The 21,745-nt window shown below is 45.4% G+C and overlaps 1 protein-coding gene across 1 annotated transcript in view; it reads right to left on the bottom strand.

Moving 5' to 3' along the window:
• Positions 1–375: 375 nt before the first annotated feature.
• LOC142879704 (ribonuclease inhibitor-like) overlaps positions 376–21,745 on the bottom strand; it is a 90,506-nt gene continuing 69,136 nt past the window's right edge. Inside the window, exon 3 of the mRNA XM_076013112.1 lies at positions 376–727. Coding sequence (XP_075869227.1) covers positions 718–727 — 10 coding nt within the window. The 3' untranslated portion in view covers positions 376–717. The remainder of the gene's footprint in view (positions 728–21,745) is intronic.

The raw sequence follows: 21,745 nt of genomic DNA, 5'->3' as shown, positions 1-21,745 counted from the left end.
TGAGGTCAAGGTTACACAGGTTGTGATGGCTTTTATTGTCAGAATATTGAATCATTGAAATATAATGTTTGAGCTCGTAACAAAGTTAGGATGGTATAACATAATCACATAAAATAAATGATCTTGTTTCCTTCTGATTCATTGATGTCCTTCTGAAATCTCCACACAAACATCTGGCAAGCATCAAAACCATGAATTATTTTGAGGGAAACTTCTTTTGTCTTACTTATGATTCAATAATGATTTGAGTTCCCATCACAGGTGTTGTGAATCACTTTATCTTTTCCACATGATTTCCTTATTTAAGATCATGAAGCAGAAATAAAGTCTCTTGAAAAGTATTTTTCACCTCCAAAATGAAGATGTTATAGAACTCTGAAGTGAGAGCAGAGCAGTGTGTTGTTGATGTGTGGAACCTTCATGCTGAGATGTTCCAGCCGTGGATGATGAGAGCAGAAGCAGTGGTTGTGTTGCTGCTGCCTTCACTGAGCAGCTGCTCCAAGTCCTGCTTCTTCCACTGAGGATTCAGCTCCACCAGTGGCTTCTGGGACGTCTCTCCCAGTAACCACAGCAGCTTGTAGGGAGAAGCAGTCCGCCAGCCACCAGGCTGCACTGGGGTCAAAGGTCGTGCCAGCTTGCTGGTTAGCTCCACTTGTTGTAGTTCTGTCAGCCACCACTAGATGGAGCGCTCCTCTTCACTCTCCTCCTCATCCTCCCTCACCTCCACCTGTAGAGAGAAGAAGAGACAGCAGGATTCAGGACTCAGGGTCCTTGAACGCATCATCACAGAGACGCTGACTGTTGATGGAGATGGTGGAGTGACTGGTGAGAAGAAGCAGACTCTCAGTCACATGTCTAGTGTGGAACATGTGAAGGTCATGTGACCATGGAGTGTTGGACTGATACTGAGGCCTGATGAAGATGAACTGATCAATAATTGGGTGGTGAACTGAGAGAAGAAGCAGTTTGGCAGCAGATGTTGGCTGAATGAGGAGCAGCTGGACGTCACCATCCTCCTCTCACACTGTGACTGGGAACACTGGACCTCTGCTGTGGGATCAACTGGCTTTGGTGCTGGAACCATCATCCAATGGTTCCAAACCAGTACTGACCTCACACTCTGCAGTTGATGGTCACTGCTGTAGACAAGATCCATCAGTGGCTCCTTCACTGATGACTCCTTCAGGGGGTTCATATTCAGGTCCAGCTCTCTGAGGTGGGAGGGGTTGGACTTCAGAGCTGAGAGCAGCCAATCACAGCTGAGCTCTGACAAATTGCAGCCCCACAACCTGAACAGAGAATAAATGATGGAGTTTATAATGATAGAGAGTTTTTCCTGGGTGTCATCACTCTGAAAATCAAAGTGAAATGTCCACTTCAGCATCTGCAATCTGCAATCTGACCACTAGATGGTAGGATTTTACACACTGTACCTTTCCACCCAATTTCATATGCTTCAAACACAAACCAGTGTCTGCAAATTGAATTTCCAACAGCAGTAAAGTGAAAATCATGACGACAACAACAAGAGTTATAGAAGTTGTAGAGTGAAGAGGGTGAACTGACCACAGAGCCTCCAGTTTACAGTCTGGACTCTGCAGAAAACCACTCAGCACCTTCACTGTTGAATCCAGAAGGCAGTTCCAACTCAGCTCCAGGTGTTTGAGTTGGGAGGGGTTGGACTTCAGAGCTGAGAGCAGCCAATCACAGCTGAGCTCTAACAAACTACATCTCCACAACCTGAATAGAGAAGAAATGATGGAGAGTTTTTCCAGGGTGTCATCACTCTGAAAATCGAAGTGAAATGTTGACTTCAGAATCTGACACTAAAGCAATCTGAAATCTGACCACTAGATGGTAGGATTTTACACACTGTAGCTTTCCACCCAATTTCATACGCTTCAAACACAAAGCAGTGACTGCAAATTGAATTTCTAACAGCAGTGAAGTGAAAATCATGACAACAATAACAAGAGTGATAGAAGTTGTAGAGTGAAGAGGGTGAACTGACCTCAGAGTCTCCAGTTTACAGTCTGGACTCTGCAGAAAACCACTCAGCTCCTTCACTGATGAATCCTGCAGCTGTTTCCAACTCAGGTCCAGGTGTCTGAGGTGGGAGTCGTTGGACTTCAGAGCTGAGAGCAGCCAATCACAGCTGAGCTCTGACAACCTGCAGCCCTCCAACCTGAATAGAGAAGAAATGATGGAGAGTTTAGAATCAAAGTCAAATGTCGACTTTAGAATCTGACACTCAACAAAGGAGAGAGGGTGAGTGAATGAGCGCTGCAATCTGAAATCTGACCACCAGATGGCAGGATTTTACACTCTGTACCTTTAAACCAGGGGTGCTCACACTTTTTCAACATGCAAGCTACTTTTAAAATGACCAAGTCAAAAAGATCTACCTACTATACAATCGGTGTGTGTGTGTGTGTGTGTGTGTGTGTGTGTGTGTGTGTGTGTGTAACGCAGATGTTTTGCTAGCAGCATCTCCCAGGATCTCCGGTGCTTCTGCTGTGCGTGACTTTGAAGCGTATTTTGTGAGTGAGGCGTCTCCGTCAGTTTACACCAGGATTGCAGGCTCACGTGACAAGCACGGTAGTTTGGCGTGTATTTAAAGAAAACAACAGCCAAACTCTTTTTGCTGTCCCTGTCTGCTCTCATACAGAATGCAGGTATCTGAAGTATACATTGATTTTAACAATTATTATAGTTTCAGATTTAAAATGAAATCTGCTTTATGTCTCCTTTATTTGATCTGAGCGGTGCAGAAGCCGATTCGTCTCATTTACCTTTGACTGTAAAATCCAGCACATATAAAAACAAAATCCAGCACATCGTACATTATGACCAAGATCACTGAGTTCCTGCCTGAACCATTCTACCTGCTGGAAGTGACGAGGACTCCACACGATTGACCTAATGGACACCCCTGCTTCAAACAGCAGTGAAGTGAAAATCATGACAACAATAACAAGAGTGATAGAAGTTGTAGAGTGAAGAGGGTGAACTGACCTCAGAGTCTCCAGTTTACAGTCTGGACTCTGCAGAAAACCACTCAGCTCCTTCACTGATGAATCCTTAAGGTGGTTCCAACTCAGGTTCAGCTCTCTGAGGTGGGAGGGGTTGGACTTCAGAGCTGAGAGCAGCCAATCACAGCTGAGCTTTGTCAACCAGCAGTTCTCCAGCCTGAATAAAGAATCAATATTTGATTTCTTCCATGGTGTAAATGTCATATTCAGAGTCATTTCTCCCTGTTGATGATCCAGATGTGCAGCTGTTGGGATCACTGAGTCATTCCCTCAAAGGAGTCATTGTGCCAGTGGGTTGTGTAATGGGAAACATGTATTCTTGGGTTATTCTTTATTATGTTGTATTCTGTGTCATATGATCACTAGTAGCACGTGTAATCTGTTCGTTTCATAGTATAACCTTCTCGAGACATTCTCCTCGTGGTCCACCAGAGGAGGCTGTAAATGTGTCAGCTTGTGCTGATTCTCTGTGCTTTGTTTTCCTCTTCTTCCCTTCCTTATCTCTTCCCCTCCCAGTCCAGTGTATAAGAGACCTTCTTCCTCCTTTCCTCCTCGCACTTGCACTCCCATTTTACTGTGTTTTGTGCCTCGGAGCTCCGATCCCCTTTTTATTGTTTGTTCATTAAATTACTTATTATCCCAGTATTCCTGCATCGGCATCTTCGCTCTTTTCCACAACAATTTGGCGTCACGAACAGGATAGCTGAAGACCCGTCAGTGAAACTCTGGGACGTCGAGGGCCCGGGACCAGGAACGGAGGAAACTCCTCGTTCCCCCTCTACCTCGAACCAAGCATTCAGAGATGAGAGGATCGGCGTCTAAGAGTGGATCTGATCGGCTTCACGTCTATCCAAGCGAACCTGGAAGGGAAGTGCTGATTCAGAGATCGGGTGAGAAGTAATTGTTCTTGTCTCAGACATATCAGTGACCAGTGGGTTGTTTTCCTTGTCGTTTACGAACGGTCCCGGGGCAGGACGGAGCGCATATGTTAACCGTGCCTGTCAGGTAGGTGTTGATTCTGAATCAACACTGAATTCCCGCTCCACAAGTGAGCCGGACGCCTTTGGTGGGTAACTACCAGTGGGGTGAGTTTTTTCTCTACCTTTTTGCGCCTTAGTAAGAAAAAGGGGTGCACGGGGACGCCTGTGTAACTTTCCGACTTGAAATTTTGTGAAAATTTTGTGAAAAGTCGGGAGGGGTAAGTCTAGCTAGACATGGGGAAGAACCAGAGCAAAGTGGCTGCTGCTGTTCCCCAGCGGGGACCAATTGTGGACGACATGAGAAAAAAATATGGTCCAGATTGTCTTGACATGTTGGGAATTTGGGTTGAAAAGTATGATTTCCCAGCAGGGGGATCACTGAGTTTGGAGGAATTGAGAAACCTCCGGGATAAATTGAAGATAGCAGAGGGAAAGGTTACAAAAAAGAAAAAACAAAGAAATATGCTATTCAGATCATCAAAGATCATGAAGGGTGTTTTTCATTTTGGAAAACTGAAGCAGAAGTCAGGGACAGGAAACAAGTAAAAAAAACAAAAACAAACGTGTGAACAGCGCTGGGCGCTGGAGCACAGGGGTGACAGAGATAACGGCAGAGGGTGCACACACTCACACACACTCCCCAGAGGAGGGAGAAAAGGAGCCGCTCACACATGAGCATTCAAATGCACCAAATCGTCTGTATCCTTCTCTTACAGGCCCGAGGGACCCTCTCCTGGACATGCCTGTCTTCCCTCCTCCCGCCTGCCCTCATCCAACAAAGCTACCACCGTACAACCCTGCGCACTCCAGCACCGACGCCGCAGCGTCGCCACGTTCATCAGGACTGCCGTCAACCAAACGGCCAGCCTCATCACTGCTTTCAGACAAGGGCTGCTCCCCCAGATCGCCAAAGCAGTTAACAGAAGCTGCTGCGTGGGGATTGAAGATGCCCGGCTGACAGAGGTCCGACGTCATGCAGTGCACGCTGAGAGGCTTCTGCAGGAGGCCCGCGATGCAGAGGACAAGAAGATAAAGCGTGCCTCCCTCACCATGATGAAGCACCTCAGTGACACGGCGAGACGGCCCTACAGGAACAACGACAACCGACGAAGGGCGACTAGCGGAGACAGAGGCGAAAAGGGGGCGTGCCACATCTGCGGCCGCATGGGTCACTGGGCCAGAGAATGCCCTGACAAAGGAAGACACCGCGGGCAGAACCATGCCCACCGCAGCCAAGAGAGTGATCGCGAGGGCCGGAAAAGAGGATCCAACTCAGAGCAGCTGAGGGGGGAGAGTGGAGTGCGGGACACGGCAAGGACCCGGCGAGACGGACCCCCGGCCTACAGCGTCTTTGCAGGGAAGTGATGCACACACACACATGCAACACGCTTCTTGCAATGAAGAAATGCTTGCTGTCCCCTCTAACTTCCCTTTCCCCTGCAGACACGTACACTGATTCATATTCTGATGTTGATTATTCGGAAACGTATACTGATTTACATGTTGATGATGATTTTTCTTCTGACAATGATTTAGGTTCGACTGATTGCTCTCAGCCTGACGGTGAGACATGCATTGACACTGACACAGAGTTCGAGGTTGATTTATGTGACCAAATTTTGAGCACCATTGACAGGTTTAGAGCGTCGTCACGTGCCGCCTCCTCCCACATACACGTTGTATAAAGAAGCTGCTTTTGAGAAACTGCCGCGGGTCACTTTTAGAATTATATGTAATATATGTTTATTCTGTTGGGGCAGCTGGAACGAAGAAGAGAGAGCCTCTCACCACTCCACTTACTTGTATTGACTACGGCGACGAGACATGCACATCACAAAAATAAATTAAACACAGCTTTGTATTGTCAGAAGTGTGTCAGATGAATTTGTTGGGAAGAGATTTGCTTCTAGCCATGGGCATGAATCTCATCTCCAACCCCGATGGGTTGATTGTTGCCAGGTCGTTATCTTCCTCGACCTTGGCTCAAATTCCTAAGCCTCTCTTGCATGTCTACCAGTGGTTGCTTCCCCTCGAGGCCTCAGAAGAATTGATAGTGGCGGCTAACGATAAGGTGCTGGGTGATGCTTCATGAAAGCTCCTAATTTGCACTGCACAGCCAGTGCAACACGTGAAAGAAACAGTGTGTTTGAGAGTCAATTTTTATTTATTTATTTATTTATTTATTTTTTCAAGCGTGAATGATGGCCTTTTTGTTTCTACGTTGTTTTGGGGCCCCCAACGATGCGTTGCCTCTGTTTCACTCACACCAGAGCAGAGTGCATTTCTTTTTTTTCTGTCCGTGGGTCTACCCCACACATTTCACTTTCCAAGGGTCCAGGCGATGAGTGGAAGGACCTAGGTCCGTTTTTGACAAAATGCCTGTCGACCAAAGACTGGCACCGAAAGGAGCGGGGACATTTTTACTCCCCCACCCTGAATGTGCATAAGACTGATTTTCCACTGGAAACACAGGCTCTTCACTGTCTGCACCTGACAGAGACACGTGACAGCGAGCGCCACAACACGAGTTTTGCATGTTTCACTGACACATCGCAGCTGCCCGAGGAACTGAGTGAGGTTCCCTCCTCACTGTGGGCTGCTCACAAATACGATGTGGGTCTGATCAAAGGTGCCGAACCGGTGAAGATCACACCCAAAAGTGATATTCGGCCCAACCAGCCGCAATATCCTCTGAAGCCAGAAGCTGTTGAAGGGATCACTCCTGTTTTTGATTCTCTTCTCGAAGCAGGTGTCATTGTCCCATGCCCCGACTCGCCAGTGCGCACGCCCATGTTCCCTGTAAAAAAGGCCAGAGTTCCTCCTCAACGTGATGACTGGAGGTTTGTTCAAGATTTGAGAGCAGTTAACGCTGCTGTCCACGCCAGGGCACCGAACGTGCCCCACTCACACACGACTGCATAGCAGAGCTAGACACAATTTTCTCCCCCCGACCTGACCTGACCTGACGAACCCCTTGCTAATGCTGATTTTGTTTTCTACGCAGATGGTTCAGCGTTCCGGGACGACAAAGGCGCCAACAGAGTTGGTTACGCAGTTGTCTCCGACTCGGAGGTCATCTGCTCTGACTCCCTTCCATGTCACCTCTCAGCACAAGGGGCAGAGCTGGTTGCGCTAACTGAAGCATGCAAATGTGCTGCGGGCAAGTCTGTCACAATCTACACAGACTCCCGTTATGTGTTTGGTGTCGTTCATGACTTTGGGGCACTGTGGAAATGCAGGAACTTCCTCAAGTCAGACGGGAAGCCGGTGTTTAAATCATGTGCTTATTGCTGACCTCTTGCAGGCCATACTTTTGCCCTCCCAAATAGCAGTGTGTAAATGTTCTGCTCACACTAACCTTCGTGACCCTGTTTCCCAAGGCAACGCCAGAGCTGACGCGGCAGCAAAGTCCGCTGCAAGGCAGCCTGCACCCTCGTCAGCCCCGATGATGACAGCCTCATTTGAGGAGGCTGATGCATCACTGGCTGAAATGCAGTCCCTCGCCACAGCGAAGGAGAAGGCCGCTTGGCGCTCCGCCGGTGCATGCTGGGACCACGTTACTGACATTTGGGTAGGACCGGTAGAACGGTAACCCGTGTCTGCCAAAACATTTATTTTCACATTTCGCTAAATTGACGCATGGGTTAGACCATGTGTCAAAAGGGGGGATGTTGGAATTAATTAATCAATTTTGGTTTACTAGAGGGTTTTCAGTCGTAGCACAAAAGCATTGTGAAGCGTGTTTAATCTGCCTCTCACAAAATGCAGGACGACCAGTCAAGATGGCAGCAATAGCAGCACACCCGGCTCCAACCAGACTGTTTGAACATGTCATGATGGACTTTATCGAATTGACACCGTCAGCAGGGAAAAAGTATTGTCTGGTCATGGTTGATATGTGGTCGAAATGGGTCGAAACGTTTCCCAGCACCACATAATCAGCCAACGACGTGGCCAAGGCCTTGCTGACTGAGATAATTCCCAGATGGGGAATTCCAAACAAAATATCCAGTGATAATGGGACACATCTCACAAACGAGGCGCTTAATTAAATCAGGAAACTGTTTGGCATTGACCTCAGGAAACATTGTGCTTATCACCCTGCCAGTGGTGGGGCGGTAGAGCGTGAGAACGGGACGTTAAAAAGCAAATTAGCCAAATGTTGTGCTGACACTGGCCTGCCGTGGCCAAAAGCTCTTCCCATTGTCCTGATGTACATGAGAATGAGGAGACGCGCACGCGTTAATCTCACTCCTTTTGAAGTTTTGTTTGCAGCTCCTCCCCAGATTGGGATGACTACCGGAGGAAAGGCACTCCCCTCCACGGCCTTGTGTGAAGACACAATACTAACCTATTGTTCCAACCTTGCATCCGCTCTAGCAGACGTAAGGCGCCAAGTGTCCGCTGTTTTGCCTCAGGCTGCGACGGGACCGCTGCACTGCCTGAAGCCTGGCGACTACGTCCGGTTGAAGGACCTCCGGAGAAAGAGCTGGAGAGCAAGTCGCTGGCTGGGGCCGTTCCAAGTGCTCCTGGTGACGCAAACCGCCGTCAAGGTTGCCGAGAGGGCCACCTGGATCCACGCGAGCCGAGGCAAGCGAGTCGTCGCCGGGGAGCGGACGAGGGCACTTCAGAGGGAGGAGGAGAGCCACGTGCCGGATCATCACCTGTCGCTGTAGGACGCCGAGGACGCCGGGAGCTGACGAGTGAAAGGTGAATCAAAACGTTTCACTCCAACGAAAGCAGCAAGATGGAACGTCCAGTGTCATGGCACCTTTTCCGTCGGCCAGGCTTTTGCGGCCTACGGGGCACGCTGGCCTGCCTGGCCCTCATCAGCTGGATCATTGTTTTCACAATCTGGTGCTTCGAACGCACGGAGAGTTTCCGAGGAGAAGGTGGCAACGCCACCATCACTGCCTCCGGCACTCCTGTTCCAGCACACCCTGCTGTTTCACCTGCCTTTTCACCTCGCACCACACCTTACAGTACACCTCACATGAACATCAGTGTTGGGCAGCCAGGACGGGCTGACCGACCCAAAAGATGGGCCACAACTGACATGCTCACTCATTCCCTGAAGACTCCTGCACACCCGTACGCAACCAATCTCTGGTGGCGTTACGCAAACTCTGCAGCACGAGCTCAAGGACATGTGAACTGTTTTGTTTGTTCCCGCATGACGCGATGTAGGGAAGTAATGTTCCTGACGATTTCAAAGTGTTTCCAGAATCTGCCAAAGTTGCTCTTTCACTGTTCCCCTGGACAGGGGTGGGAAAACTTATTTTATTCGCCGATACACTTCACTACCGTTTATTGCAGTTGACAAACTTGACACTGAATGCTACCTCGTCCATTAGCCAGGAGCTAAATGCTATTCGTCTAATGGTCCTTCAGAATTGTATGGTGCTAGACCTACTCACTGCACCCCAGGGTGGTGTTTGTCACATTGTAGGCACGTCTTGCTGTACGTACATTCCAGATAATGCTGCAGATGGCGGAGCAATCTCCAAGGCTTTAGATAGCCTCAAGAAACTTTCTGCTGCCGAGATGTCTGACCAAGGCGCCCCAGACGGGGATTGGTGGTCATGGCTCTCTCTAGGTCAATGGAAAGTGTGGTTAATAAAGCTGCTCGTTCCCGTAATCGCTATTCTCATTGTCATTTTGGTTATCACCTGCTGTTTTGTTCCTCTGATCAAGCGTTGTGTCAACAAGGTGCTCACTTCTGATCTGACTGGCTGATAGACAGCCAACACGCACAATCAGTTTGACATGTCAGAAAGGATGTTTGTGAATGTTAACGGATTCCCAGATGCGTGGGGCTTCAGCTGCCCTTATCCTGGTTGTGATTTCAACAACACCTACAACGATGTGTTTGCAGAGTACCCAGAACTTCCAGATCTCATCATTGAGGATGACGATGTCGATGACATTGACTCTGTGTAAAATACAGCACAGACGCAATGTCAGAGTTTTAGTAGTGGTTTTTAGCATACATAACAATAGCTTATAGGTTAATGTTTAAAGAGAGTTATTTTTAGTACAACTGTAAGTTCGTATTACCATGTGCCTTGCAGATTCCTGCCTTTGTGATCACGGGAAGTGTAACCGTCCAAGTTATGATGTTTGTGTCTAAAGCCAATGGTGGACATGAATTGATGTCTGTGTGGATGTTTTCACTCTTGTGTCCTGTGATCAAGAATGATCAAAAGGGGGGAATGTAATGGGAAATATGTATTCTTGGGTTATTCTTTATTATGTTGTATTCTGTGTCATATGATCACTAGTAGCACGTGTAATCTGTTCGTTTCATAGTATAACCTTCTCGAGACATTCTCCTCGTGGTCCACCAGAGGAGGCTGTAAATGTGTCAGCTTGTGCTGATTCTCTGTGCTTTGTTTTCCTCTTCTTCCCTTCCTTATCTCTTCCCCTCCCAGTCCAGTGTATAAGAGACCTTCTTCCTCCTTTCCTCCTCGCACTCGCACTCCCATTTTACTGTGTTTTGTGCCTCGGAGCTCCGATCCCCTTTTTATTGTTTGTTCATTAAATTACTTATTATCCCAGTATTCCTGCATCGGCATCTTCGCTCTTTTCCACAACAGGGGACAAATTGTGGACGACATTCGGAAAAAATACGGTCCAGATTGTCTTGATATGTCGGATGTTTGGGTTGAAAAGTATGGTTTCCCAGAGGGGGGATCACTGAGTATGGAGGAATTGAGAAACCTCCAGGATAAACTGAATATAGCCGGGGAAAGGTTACAAAAAAGAAAAACCCAAACAGGTGGGAGATTCAAATCATCAAAGATCATGAAAGGTGTTTTTCATTTTGGAAACCTGAAGCAGAGGTCAGGGACAGGAAACAAATAAAGAAAGGTGTGAACAGCGCTGGGCGCTGGAGCACAGGGGTGACAGAGATAACGGCAGAGGGTGCACACGCTCACACACACTGCCCAGAGGAGGGAGAAAAGGAGCCACTCACACACGAGCATTCAAATGCACCAAATCGTCTGTATCCTTCTCTTACAGGCCCGAGGGACCCTCTCCTGGACATGCCTGTCTTCCCTCCTCCCGCCTGCCCTCATCCAACGCTACCACCGTACAACCCTGCGCACTCCAGCACCGACGCCGCAGCGTCGCCACGTTCATCAGGACTGCCGTCAACCAAACGGCCAGCCTCATCACTGCTTTCAGACAAGGGCTGCTCCCCCAGATCGCCAAAGCAGTTAACAGAAGCTGCTGCGTGGGGATTGAAGATGCCCGGCTGACAGAGGTCCGACGTCATGCAGTGCACGCTGAGAGGCTTCTGCAGGAGGCCAGCGATGCAGAGGACAAGAAGATAAAGCGTGCCTCCCTCACCATGATGAAGCACCTCAGTGACACGGCGAGACGGCCCTACAGGAACAACGACAACCGACGAAGGGCGACTAGCGGAGACAGAGGCGAAAAGGGGGCGTGCCACATCTGCGGCCGCATGGGTCACTGGGCCAGAGAATGCCCTGACAAAGGAAGACACCGCGGGCAGAACCATGCCCACCGCAGCCAAGAGAGTGATCGCGAGGACCGGAAAAGAGGATCCAGAGGGGACCAGGACGTGTTTATGTAGCATAATTGTGGCAAAGCACTGTTCCTGCTTTTGTTGTGGTTTGTGGCGTGTGTGAGAGTGAGAGTGATCAGTGAGCAGGGTGCAGTTACCCACTTCTACCAGTGGAGGTCGTGTTCGCCCCGGGGAATAACGCTAGAGAGGTCTCTCAAGTGGCTCGTGAGACCTATGTGGAGCGAACCGTCGTAGCGGACGTTAACGTGTGTGTTATCTGTTGTGCTTCCACAGGTGAGAAGGGGAAATGGTTGAAAATAAGAGCAAATGTATGTGTGGCTGTTTCGTAATTGAAGTCTGAGATCGAGGGTATGTGAGTTAAATTTACGTTTTGAATGTATCGTCTCCAAGTGATTACCTAGCGAAGAGGAAACAACGGCTAGAACGTTGCTAGGTTACCAGGAGGCGGTGTTGACGCTCGGTTACGTTAGTGTTCGTTTAACGTTATGGGATGTTTATTCAGTAGAAATGTGAATATTTAAATGTATATGAGTAAGATTGAATGTGGGAAATGACATGATTAATAAGTTCAAGTCGAAGTCGGGTATGGATCTGTGTTTTGAAATGTAAAAAGTAGATAACGCTCGAGAGGAAGTCTCTCAAGTGGCTCGTGAGACCTATGACCGTAGTAGCGGACGTTAACATGTGTATTGTCTGTTGTGCTTCCACAGAAAACCAAAATAAAAGCTTCTAAAGAAACAAAGAAAAACAAAAATAAATGTGTCTTCGCAACATTACCACGCTACATTTACGTTTGACTATCTGCTTTAATATAAAACCGCAAAAAATGTGTTTTATAATTTTCTTTATATAATCTACAAACGTATTTGTATGATCCATGGAAAATTCCATGTTTGTTTGCGAAACTCATTGGAAGAATGAAGAAAATCTGTTCGATTGTTATTGTCATGAACATGAATCACAAAACATAAATATAAAAATATATATATATATATATATATATATATTTTTTTTTTTTCATGTGTCACTTTAACAGAGACAACACCATCTGTAATTACTATGTTTGGTTGCATTTCCCTGGCAGGCAAAGATAGATGGAAGAGACATCCTTCTGGGTGGAAAATGGGACTGGCTTGTCTGTGGATGGTGGAGGCTCGCTGGGCTCATCAATCCGTCCATCCATTCACCTTGGTCGTCTCATCCTGACTGCAGCACGCCACTGTGGAGGCTTGACATAACACACATTAGATTAATAACAGAAAAGCTAAATGTGACTGATGGTGTATTATTTAGTGTGCTTCAGTTATAATTCTCATAATAATGACTGTTTTGCTGGCTTCACACAATATATATAATTGGCCTGTCTTAGTTAAAAGCCCACTCACCACGACAAGGTGCAGGCCAAGAGTGGGAACACAAACACAGACCAGAAACGAACAGGACAAATTCAGACAAGACTACAAAAAACACAAACACAAATAACACTAATATCACTTTGACCACTATCTTTTTTCACAAGAACTTTTATTTCTTTACAAATTGAACCTTAGATTGTGTCACAACAAACGAAATAAACCCTTGAAACAGCCAACAAAACATGAAATAACACTTCATCAATATTATAATGAGTATCCTCATAAATGATTTCAAGATAACTTTCAACACTTTCTTACAAATTTTTTTTTACGTCTGCCGTAATGATTTTCAAGTTTTTTTCATGTGAATATTTTAACATTGAACATGTTAACTGAACAGTCAATGTAAAATCCCTTCATTGTTGCTCTGACCTCTTCATCATTTGTGACCTCTTCATCATTGGTGATCTGTACATCATTTGTGACCTCTACATCTACATCAGACACAGTATGGCTGTCACATGGTTCCTGAATCACGAGAAAACTGTCTTCTTCCAAGATCTCTGACACCTCTTTACATTTTTTAGAATATGTGTGGTCAAAGATTTGATCAAAATCACGTGTGTGTGTGTGGGTGTGTGTGTGTGACTCACTTACCTTTTGTTTGGTAGACATGCTCTTACCTGATTTGAGGAAACTAAAAATGGTTGGGACAGCTGTTGAAGTTAGGCACTTTCTCTCACCACGCAAAATGAAAGATTTCTCCTCAAAGTGAAGAGCACACAGCCTGGAGTTGTCATTGGGTGTCCAGTTTTTTCTTCTCACATTTTCCACCCATTTGTGCAACCTTTTTCTGTCCCCAAAAGGAAAGCTGTAAAAAGCAAAACATTCCAAAAATAAATGTACAATATTTTTTTTTGTGTAATTTTACTTAAAATTGGGTATGCAAACATATTTAACTAATTTAAACTTAAACACAATGCAGACAGTTGTGCAGAAAGTTTAGTGTTAGCTAAAATATCGGGCACACAGACGTACTTATTATGTATACATTTCTTTGCATTGTAACAGGTCACTACCAGATCTGCAATCCATTACCTAGAATTGGTTTTCCTTAAACTGATGTACAGGATTACTAATCTGACTTTGATGGGCAAATTTGACAACAGAATACAATTATGAAGCACTAAAACACAGGACCACAAAACAATTAAATGCATGATGAAATAATGATATGCTTTGTTAAATGAAATAAAAGCGCTGCCGCCTCACAGCAAGAAGGTCGTGGGTTCGATTCCGGGGCCCGGACCTGGGACCTTTCTGTGTGGAGTTTGCATGTTCTCCCTGTGTCTGCGTGGGTTCTCTCCGGGTTCTCCGGCTTCCTCCCACACTCCAAAAACATGCATGTGAGGTCAATTGAACGTTCTAAATTGTCCATAGGTGTGCATGTGAGTGTGAATGGTTGTTTGTCTCTATGTGGCCCTGCGATGAACTGGCGACTTGTCCAGGGTGTCACCCTGCCTTCGCCCTAAGACAGCTGGGATAGGCTCCAGCAGACCCCCGTGACCCTGAATAGGAATAAGCGGGTATAGAAGATGAATGAATGAATGAATGAAATCTTTACTGAATGAATGACACATTTTATTTCACTCGTCGTTTATGTAATTATTATTTTTTGCTCCATAGCTTTCATGATTCAGCATTACATGTTAAGAGTGATGAATTGCATGAAAAGAGAGAGCACTCGCTGATAAATTAACATGGTATACTGTTTAATTCCATGAGGACGACAAAATATTTGCAAATTTGTGTTAGCTACACACATCGACAGGTGCAAGAGAAAGGGAGGAACTTTCAAGATCGTTGAGTTTTTATTTTTTATTTTTTTAGTTCTGATGAAATAAATAGACCAATCATTTTATTACTTTGTCTGCTTTCCAAAGAGGTTATTAATTAAAAAAATATGTGTGGCAGTGCTGTTATGGTCCATAGAGAGTTGCTTCAAAGAATTATCATTTATTATTCAGTGGCACATTGCTCACTTGTTTAATACACAAATAATAGTATATTATTATAATAATACTATTTTATTAATATAATAATAATAATAATAATAATAATAATAATAATAATAATAATAATAATAATAATCATTATTCTTGATAAAATTTTGAAACAACAATCGTCAGTTGTTCCGTAAAAAATACATTCATTTCCATGTTGAATTTTGTACGGTTCGTGAGCGCGCACGTCTGTCAGTGACGATCTCCACACTGACACAACTGCGCATGCTCTATTATCCCATCAATGCGAAAGTCAAAAGGTTTTTGGGAGCAATGCGCTGGGTGAGCAACTTCATTGAAAGGAATGGGACGCCATCTTGGACTCTGGGGGCTTGCCGCACTGTCACGCAGGTTGTGACGTAGCGGGCCGGCGACGCCGACAGGTATGATGTGAATGATTGATAGCTACCATTCATTCCCGTTAGCGAGAGGATTAAAAACAAACAGACACCATAATGGCATCAAAATGGACTTATCCCAGCGGTGCGGAAAAACGGAAGGAAAAGAAAACTGATCAAGAAAAACTTGCAAAGGGGAAAGGTAAGTTATTTGTTTGTGATGTGGGCTGGAGAGGTGGAGGTGAAACGCTGTTGTCCCCCCCCCCCCCAAAGTTTGTTTATTTGTCCTGCTAGCCAGCTAGCTAGCGTCGGATAAATGTTAGCTGGCTGGCTAATATTTGTTCGTCATGAATCAGCGTTTTTGTTTGTTTTATGAAAGTTGACCATATCCTGTCAAGTTGGCCTATCCTGCCATGGGAATGACTGATTGACTCCACACCCGTTCATTCACATTCTAACAGGGAGGGAGGGAGGGAGGGCATGTTGTAGTTGTTGTTGTAGTCAGTCCCCTGTTATTTTTCAGTGGAAGTTGTCTCTCACATATTTGACTCTTAATGTTATTTTAGCCTTAACTTAGGATGAATTTACTAAGCTTAGTTTGTATTTTGTAGGCCCTTCATTAGAAATGTGCTACTGTTTTATAATTCAAAGAAATATTTTATGGAAATACTTTTTTTTGGCATGGTGTTGACTATTTTAGACTATTGTGGTAGTGGGTCATTTATCTTAGTTTTATTACTTTAACTAGTACAGTGTGTAAAGTAATGCCAAAAACTCTTAAAAGTGACAGTTTTGTAATTGGGTAAAAGCTTTAAAGGGACACTGCAATCATAATGTTTAATTTAAAAACAAATACATTTTTAATTTTCCTATATTACTGCAACATCACTGTAATAATAAAATAGGAAAATGTGCTTCTGATCTGTTTTGCTTGATGATCTAGTGAGCTTTGTTTCTGCAGGAGCAATTCTAAAAAATGTTGGCGCTGCAGACATTGAGCCCGAGGGATCTCCCGAACATCCTGACCAGGAAGCTCCAGGACCAACACGTTCCTCAGAACCTCCTTCTGTCCAGGTGAATAATGTGTGTTATTCTTAGTAGCTAAGCTGATAAGTGTGGGACGAAGCTAAGGCAATTAAGCATTATTTTAATTGTTGGTTTGCTTTTTAGTGTTGCACTTGTTGGTTTGTTGGATTTTCTTATTTAAAGTAAGCATTTTTTTTTTTTTATGAATACTCAATCTGTTGTATTTATTGACATATAGACGATTCTTTTCCTAGTATTATAGTGTTTGTTTGTTTTTAAATCAGTTTAACTTGCCTGAGTTGCTCAACTGAAGATGTTTAATTTTACCTGTAGCCTGTTTTGCTCACGAGGTGTAATAGATTGTGGAATCTTACTAGACCTTAGTAGACGCACACTGCTGAGAGTGGCAGCGATCAGCTCCGATGACCGTGGTGCTTGTAAATAAGGCAAATGCGCCATCTAGTGGGACGCAACATGTTTACTCGTGTTGGAGCAATGACAAGTACTACGAACAAAACAAAAGATGTACAGGGTAAAGAAAATAATCATAAACTCATAAATTAAAGCTGCAAGCAGCGTTTGCGGGACTGAGCCGCCGTGGCCGACGCGATGCCCGATGACCCCCGATGACGCCTGACCCCTGTCGACGCCCGCAATTGACCCCTGTCCTCTGCCGACGCCCGGCGACATCTGCTGAAAGAAGTCTATGCAAATGATGCAGATTTCTCACCTCCATTTTTTTTTTTTGGAGGATGCTGTCAAATGTAAAATATTGGCCTTGATGAGACAAACACGTAGGTATTTGAATGACGTCTGTAGCACTTTTCTAAAGAAAACTGCAGGCATTTGTGTGTTGACAAAGAGGGAGAAGAGGTCTAATCATCATATGCCTGTGTATGCAAATGATGCATATTTTTGACCTGCATTTTTTTTTAAGTGGCTGTCAAATGTAAAATATAGGTCTTGATGAGACAAACACATGGATGTTTGAATGACGTCTGTAGCACTTTTGTAAAGGACACTGCAGCCATTTACAGTATAGTGTGTGTGTGTGTGTGTGTGTGTGGAAGTAGGGATGTGCGATACCACTATTTTTCCTTTCGATACGATACCAGGTGATACCAAGGCTAGTATCCCGATACCAATACAGATACCGATACTTTTAGATGTCCAACTTGTGTATATGAAAATGATGACTTTTACAACGAAAACTCGTGAATGTTATTATAAAAAATGTATTTTATACCTATGTATAAGAATTAAACAAGCTGCCAAATATCAGACTTTGTTTTAATTTTAATCAGAGAAATCAAATCAACAGGTCAACTGAAAATCTGAGCAAATCTCTCTCAAAAAAGAGAGAATAAGAACAGCTGCTCTCAATTCAATATAATTCTTTTTGGACCAGACAGAGTGGTCTTCAGGTTAGAACTTGACAGAATATGTCTGTCTCTTTGGGAGTCATCGATGAAAAATTTAAATATTCTTGATGTAAAAGGAAGTCTTTTTATGGGAAGTATAACTCACATACCACCACAAATAGACTAAATAGCAACAGTTTTACTTGAAATGTGCCATTTAAGTAATTTAATTATTAAGCTTTTCCAACTTAAAAGTGACACTGAATTGTGTTAAGATGATGGCAGGAATGTGAGTTAAATGAACAAATACATATTGTGCTGGGAGGAAACATTTTTATCTAACTAAATAAATAAAATATGTTTTAATGAAAAATTGACGAACATTCTGGTATTTTATGTAAATTTATCTTATCTACGTCTATATGCCTGTGATGGTGGGCACTGGGATGTATTTTCACTCCACCTGGATATTGCCTTTCTCTCTGCAGTGCTGGTTGGAAATTGCGCTAACGTTGACGGGGGGGGGGGAGAAGCACGCTATCGCTGTCGCGCTACGCTAACGTGTCGGTAAAGTTAACGTGCCAAGTTTCGTTGCAGGGGGTGGGGGGACTGGACTCCAAGATGCTCCTGCTGATCACTGCTATGCTGGAGCTGGAGATGTGGCCTGTGATGTCTGCACTGGGAGGAAACTGAAGGCCCTCAAGTCCTGTCTGGTCTGTCGGGCCTCCTACTGTGACTCTCACCTCCAGCCTCATCGTGATGCTGCTCCCCTACAGAGACACAAGCTGGTGGAACCCAGCCAGCAGCTCCAGGAGAACATCTGCCCTCGTCATGATGAGGTGATGAAGATGTTCTGCTGCACTGATCAGAAGATCATCTGTGCTTTATGCTGTATGGATGAACATAAAGGTCATCAGACAGTGTCAGCAGCAGTACAGAGGCCTGGGAGGCAGAGAGAGCTGGAGGAGACCAGGCAGAAGATCCAGCAGAAGATCCAGCACACAGAGGAAGACCTGAAGGGGGTGGAGTCCATCAACGGCTCTGCTGATAAAGCAGTGAAGGACAGCGAGAAGATCCTCACCCAGATGATCCGTCTGCTGGAGAAAAGACGCTCTGAGGTGCAGCAGCAGGTCAGATCCACACAGGGGGCAGCAGTGAGTGGAGTCAAAGAGCTTGAGAAGAAGCTGGAGCAGGAGATGATGGAGCTGAAGAGGAGAGACGCTGAGCTGGAGAAGATCTCACACACACTGGACCACAGCCAGTTTCTCCACAGGTTCTCCTCACTGCCAGCACTCAGTGCGTCTCCAGACTCCTCCAGCCTGGAGATCCGTCCTCTGAGATACTTTGAGGACGTGGCAGCAGCTGGACCAAGCTGAGAGATGAAATACAGCAAGTTCTGCACAGTGCACAAACGTCTGTTATTATCTGAGGAGAACAGAAAAGTGACATTCATGGAGGAAGTTCAGTCTTATTGTGATCATCCAGACAGATTCACTGACAAGAAGCAGGTCCTGAGTAGAGAAGGTCTGACTGGACGATGTTACTGGGAGGTTGAGTGTAGAAGGGGGAGGGACTTCTGTGGTTTATTTTAGGGGGTTGGTGTAGCAGTGGCCTACAGGAACATTGGCAGAGCAGGAAGGTCAGAGGAAAGTAGATTTGGATTTAATTGCTGTGTCTCAATTCAGGTTCCTCGGCATCCTTGAAGTGCGCATTTTGAAAGGAAGTTGCGTCATCGCACTGCGCGAAGGCTTGTCCCAATTCCCGAGGGCGTTTAGGACGCTCAAAATGCGCACTCGTAAATACGCACTCGTTTTAGCCGATTCCAAGAATACACCGCTACTATCCTTTGCGTACTTGGGTATCCCATGATGCTTTGCGTGCTGCTGCAAAGCATCGTGGGATCCTGGGAAGTCAGCTGAAATTAGCGGCATGTACTGGTTAAGACACGACATATAAATCTAAATATTGACGTTTCACATAAAGTATCCAGTTTTTAAGGTAGGATTTTATTTATTTGAACATTCAACGGCATCGTTAGATGGCAAACCAATGGTTAGCGTGATACTATAGAAACGTCACTTCCGGGGTTGGCCAGCCAGAGGGAACGGCGGTGACGAAACGAGGAAATACGCCGAAGGCTAGACCGTCCCGAGTGGTTACCGGGGAGGCGGGGTTTGGTCCGTCCTTCTAGGCTGGGAACTCTAAGAACGCTTCCTTCAGACGGAGGACACTCGGCCTCAAGGGTGCAGAACCTGAATTGAGACACAGCAAATGACAAATCCTGGGGTTTATATTGTTACCCAGGTGAATATTGGTTTCGTCACAACAACATGAGTACTCGTGTCTCAGGTCCTCGGTCCTCCAGAGTGCGAGTGCACCTGGACCACAGAGCAGGTCTTCTGTCCTTCTACAGCGTCTCTGGAACCATGGAGCTCCTCCACAGAGTCCAGACCTCCTTCACTCAGCCGCTACATGTTGGACTTTATGTTCCTTCAGGTTCTTCAGCTGAGTTGATGAAAGTGTGACTGAAGTCGTCAGAGAGACTCTGAGCTGAATTCTCACCTTTGATTCTTCTTCTGTCTTCACGTTTGTTGCCCAGTGTCTCCGGCTGTCAATCACAGGGTGGGCGGGGCCTGGACGCCACTTTCTGTTGGTGCTCCTGGTGACTGTTGTCCACCTGCTGGATGTTTGTGCCACGTTGTTTCTCTTCCTCTGCAGCCCATTCATCCCGCAGATTAATAATGTGTCATTAGTCCACATGACAACTTTATTACTGTGGAAACACAGCTGAGGTCTGTTTCCACTCTGGACCTTTCCGCCCTGACCTTTGACCTTTCAACAACTCATCCATCTGATCAACCTTCTGACTGTTGATCCGTTTGTCAACAATCAGATGAATGCATGTAAATATTGTGAGAGAATTTTGTCTTTTGATTCTGCTTGTTGGCTCAATGTGACAACAGTCAATCAATAAGTCATGAAATATACCATCAGTCTATACTGCATAACAATGTCAAGTCAATGATCAACTGTTGAATTGAAGCAATAAAGCAACAAGACAATCCAGATAAAGTCTCTGCTTGTTCTCCATGTATTCACCACAGACATTTAGAAAGTCAACACCATGAAGACAAGATCAAAGTTTCAAAAGCACATCAGTCAATGTGGGAAACAGCTGATATTTATCTGGCACACACACACACACACACACACACGCACACACACCACTATTTTACAGAACAAGTAGAGAACGGGTACTTTACTGACTCATAGTGTATTTACTTTATTGCATCATAACCAATGTTCCCTCTAAGCTGCTTGCTTGCGCAATCGCGCACTACTTGCACATTCTCAGCGCACAAGGAAATCTATGTAGCACATAAAATAAAATTCAACAGAAACGTATTAATTAATAATTTTAGAGCTTTTATTAGGCGGCGCACCGCTACGCCTTCAGAATGATGATTTTTTTTTTTCTTCCAGCTGCACCGTATGAGTCCAAAAGGCAGAGAAAGTTTCCAGGCTTTAACAGCCAAGCGGTGAACGCACAACCATCACGCACACACAGTGTGATGTATTGGTGTAATTAGTCAGCCATACCACCAGGGGGGGGCGCGCGGTAAACGCACAACTACGTGCAGGGTTCAGGTACACCCTCTCTCTCTATAACAAGAATAAAGCATGGAGTACGTAACTACATCGGTGTTGGTCGGCTGTCTTTTCATTTAATGTGATTTAGTATATTGATACTAACTTGAGTAATAGGAAGACATTACAAACTGGCGACGAGTCTAAAGAACCTACTGGTGCTGTTTGAGTCGGAGGAGAACCACGTCGCGGAAGCTGCTATTGGTGACCAAGCTGTTATCGGCGCGGGAGAGAGACTACGAGAATGGCGGCGATCATCGGACGTATTGACGCCTTTGACGAGTCCGCGGAGCAATGGTCATCCTACGTCGAGAGGTTTGAACATTTTGCCCAAGCAAATGATGTCCCAGCAGAGAAGAAGGTTGCCGTGTTTTTAAGTGTAATCGGAGC

This window comes from Nelusetta ayraudi, unplaced genomic scaffold (genome assembly GCF_046127955.1).
Source record: "Nelusetta ayraudi isolate G7.1 ecotype Tasmania unplaced genomic scaffold, CSIRO-AGI_Nayr_v1 ptg000142l, whole genome shotgun sequence".
Lineage (NCBI taxonomy): Eukaryota > Metazoa > Chordata > Actinopteri > Tetraodontiformes > Monacanthidae > Nelusetta > Nelusetta ayraudi.
Note: the sequence above shows the minus strand (reverse complement) of the source record. Positions and strands in the feature narration are given on the sequence as shown.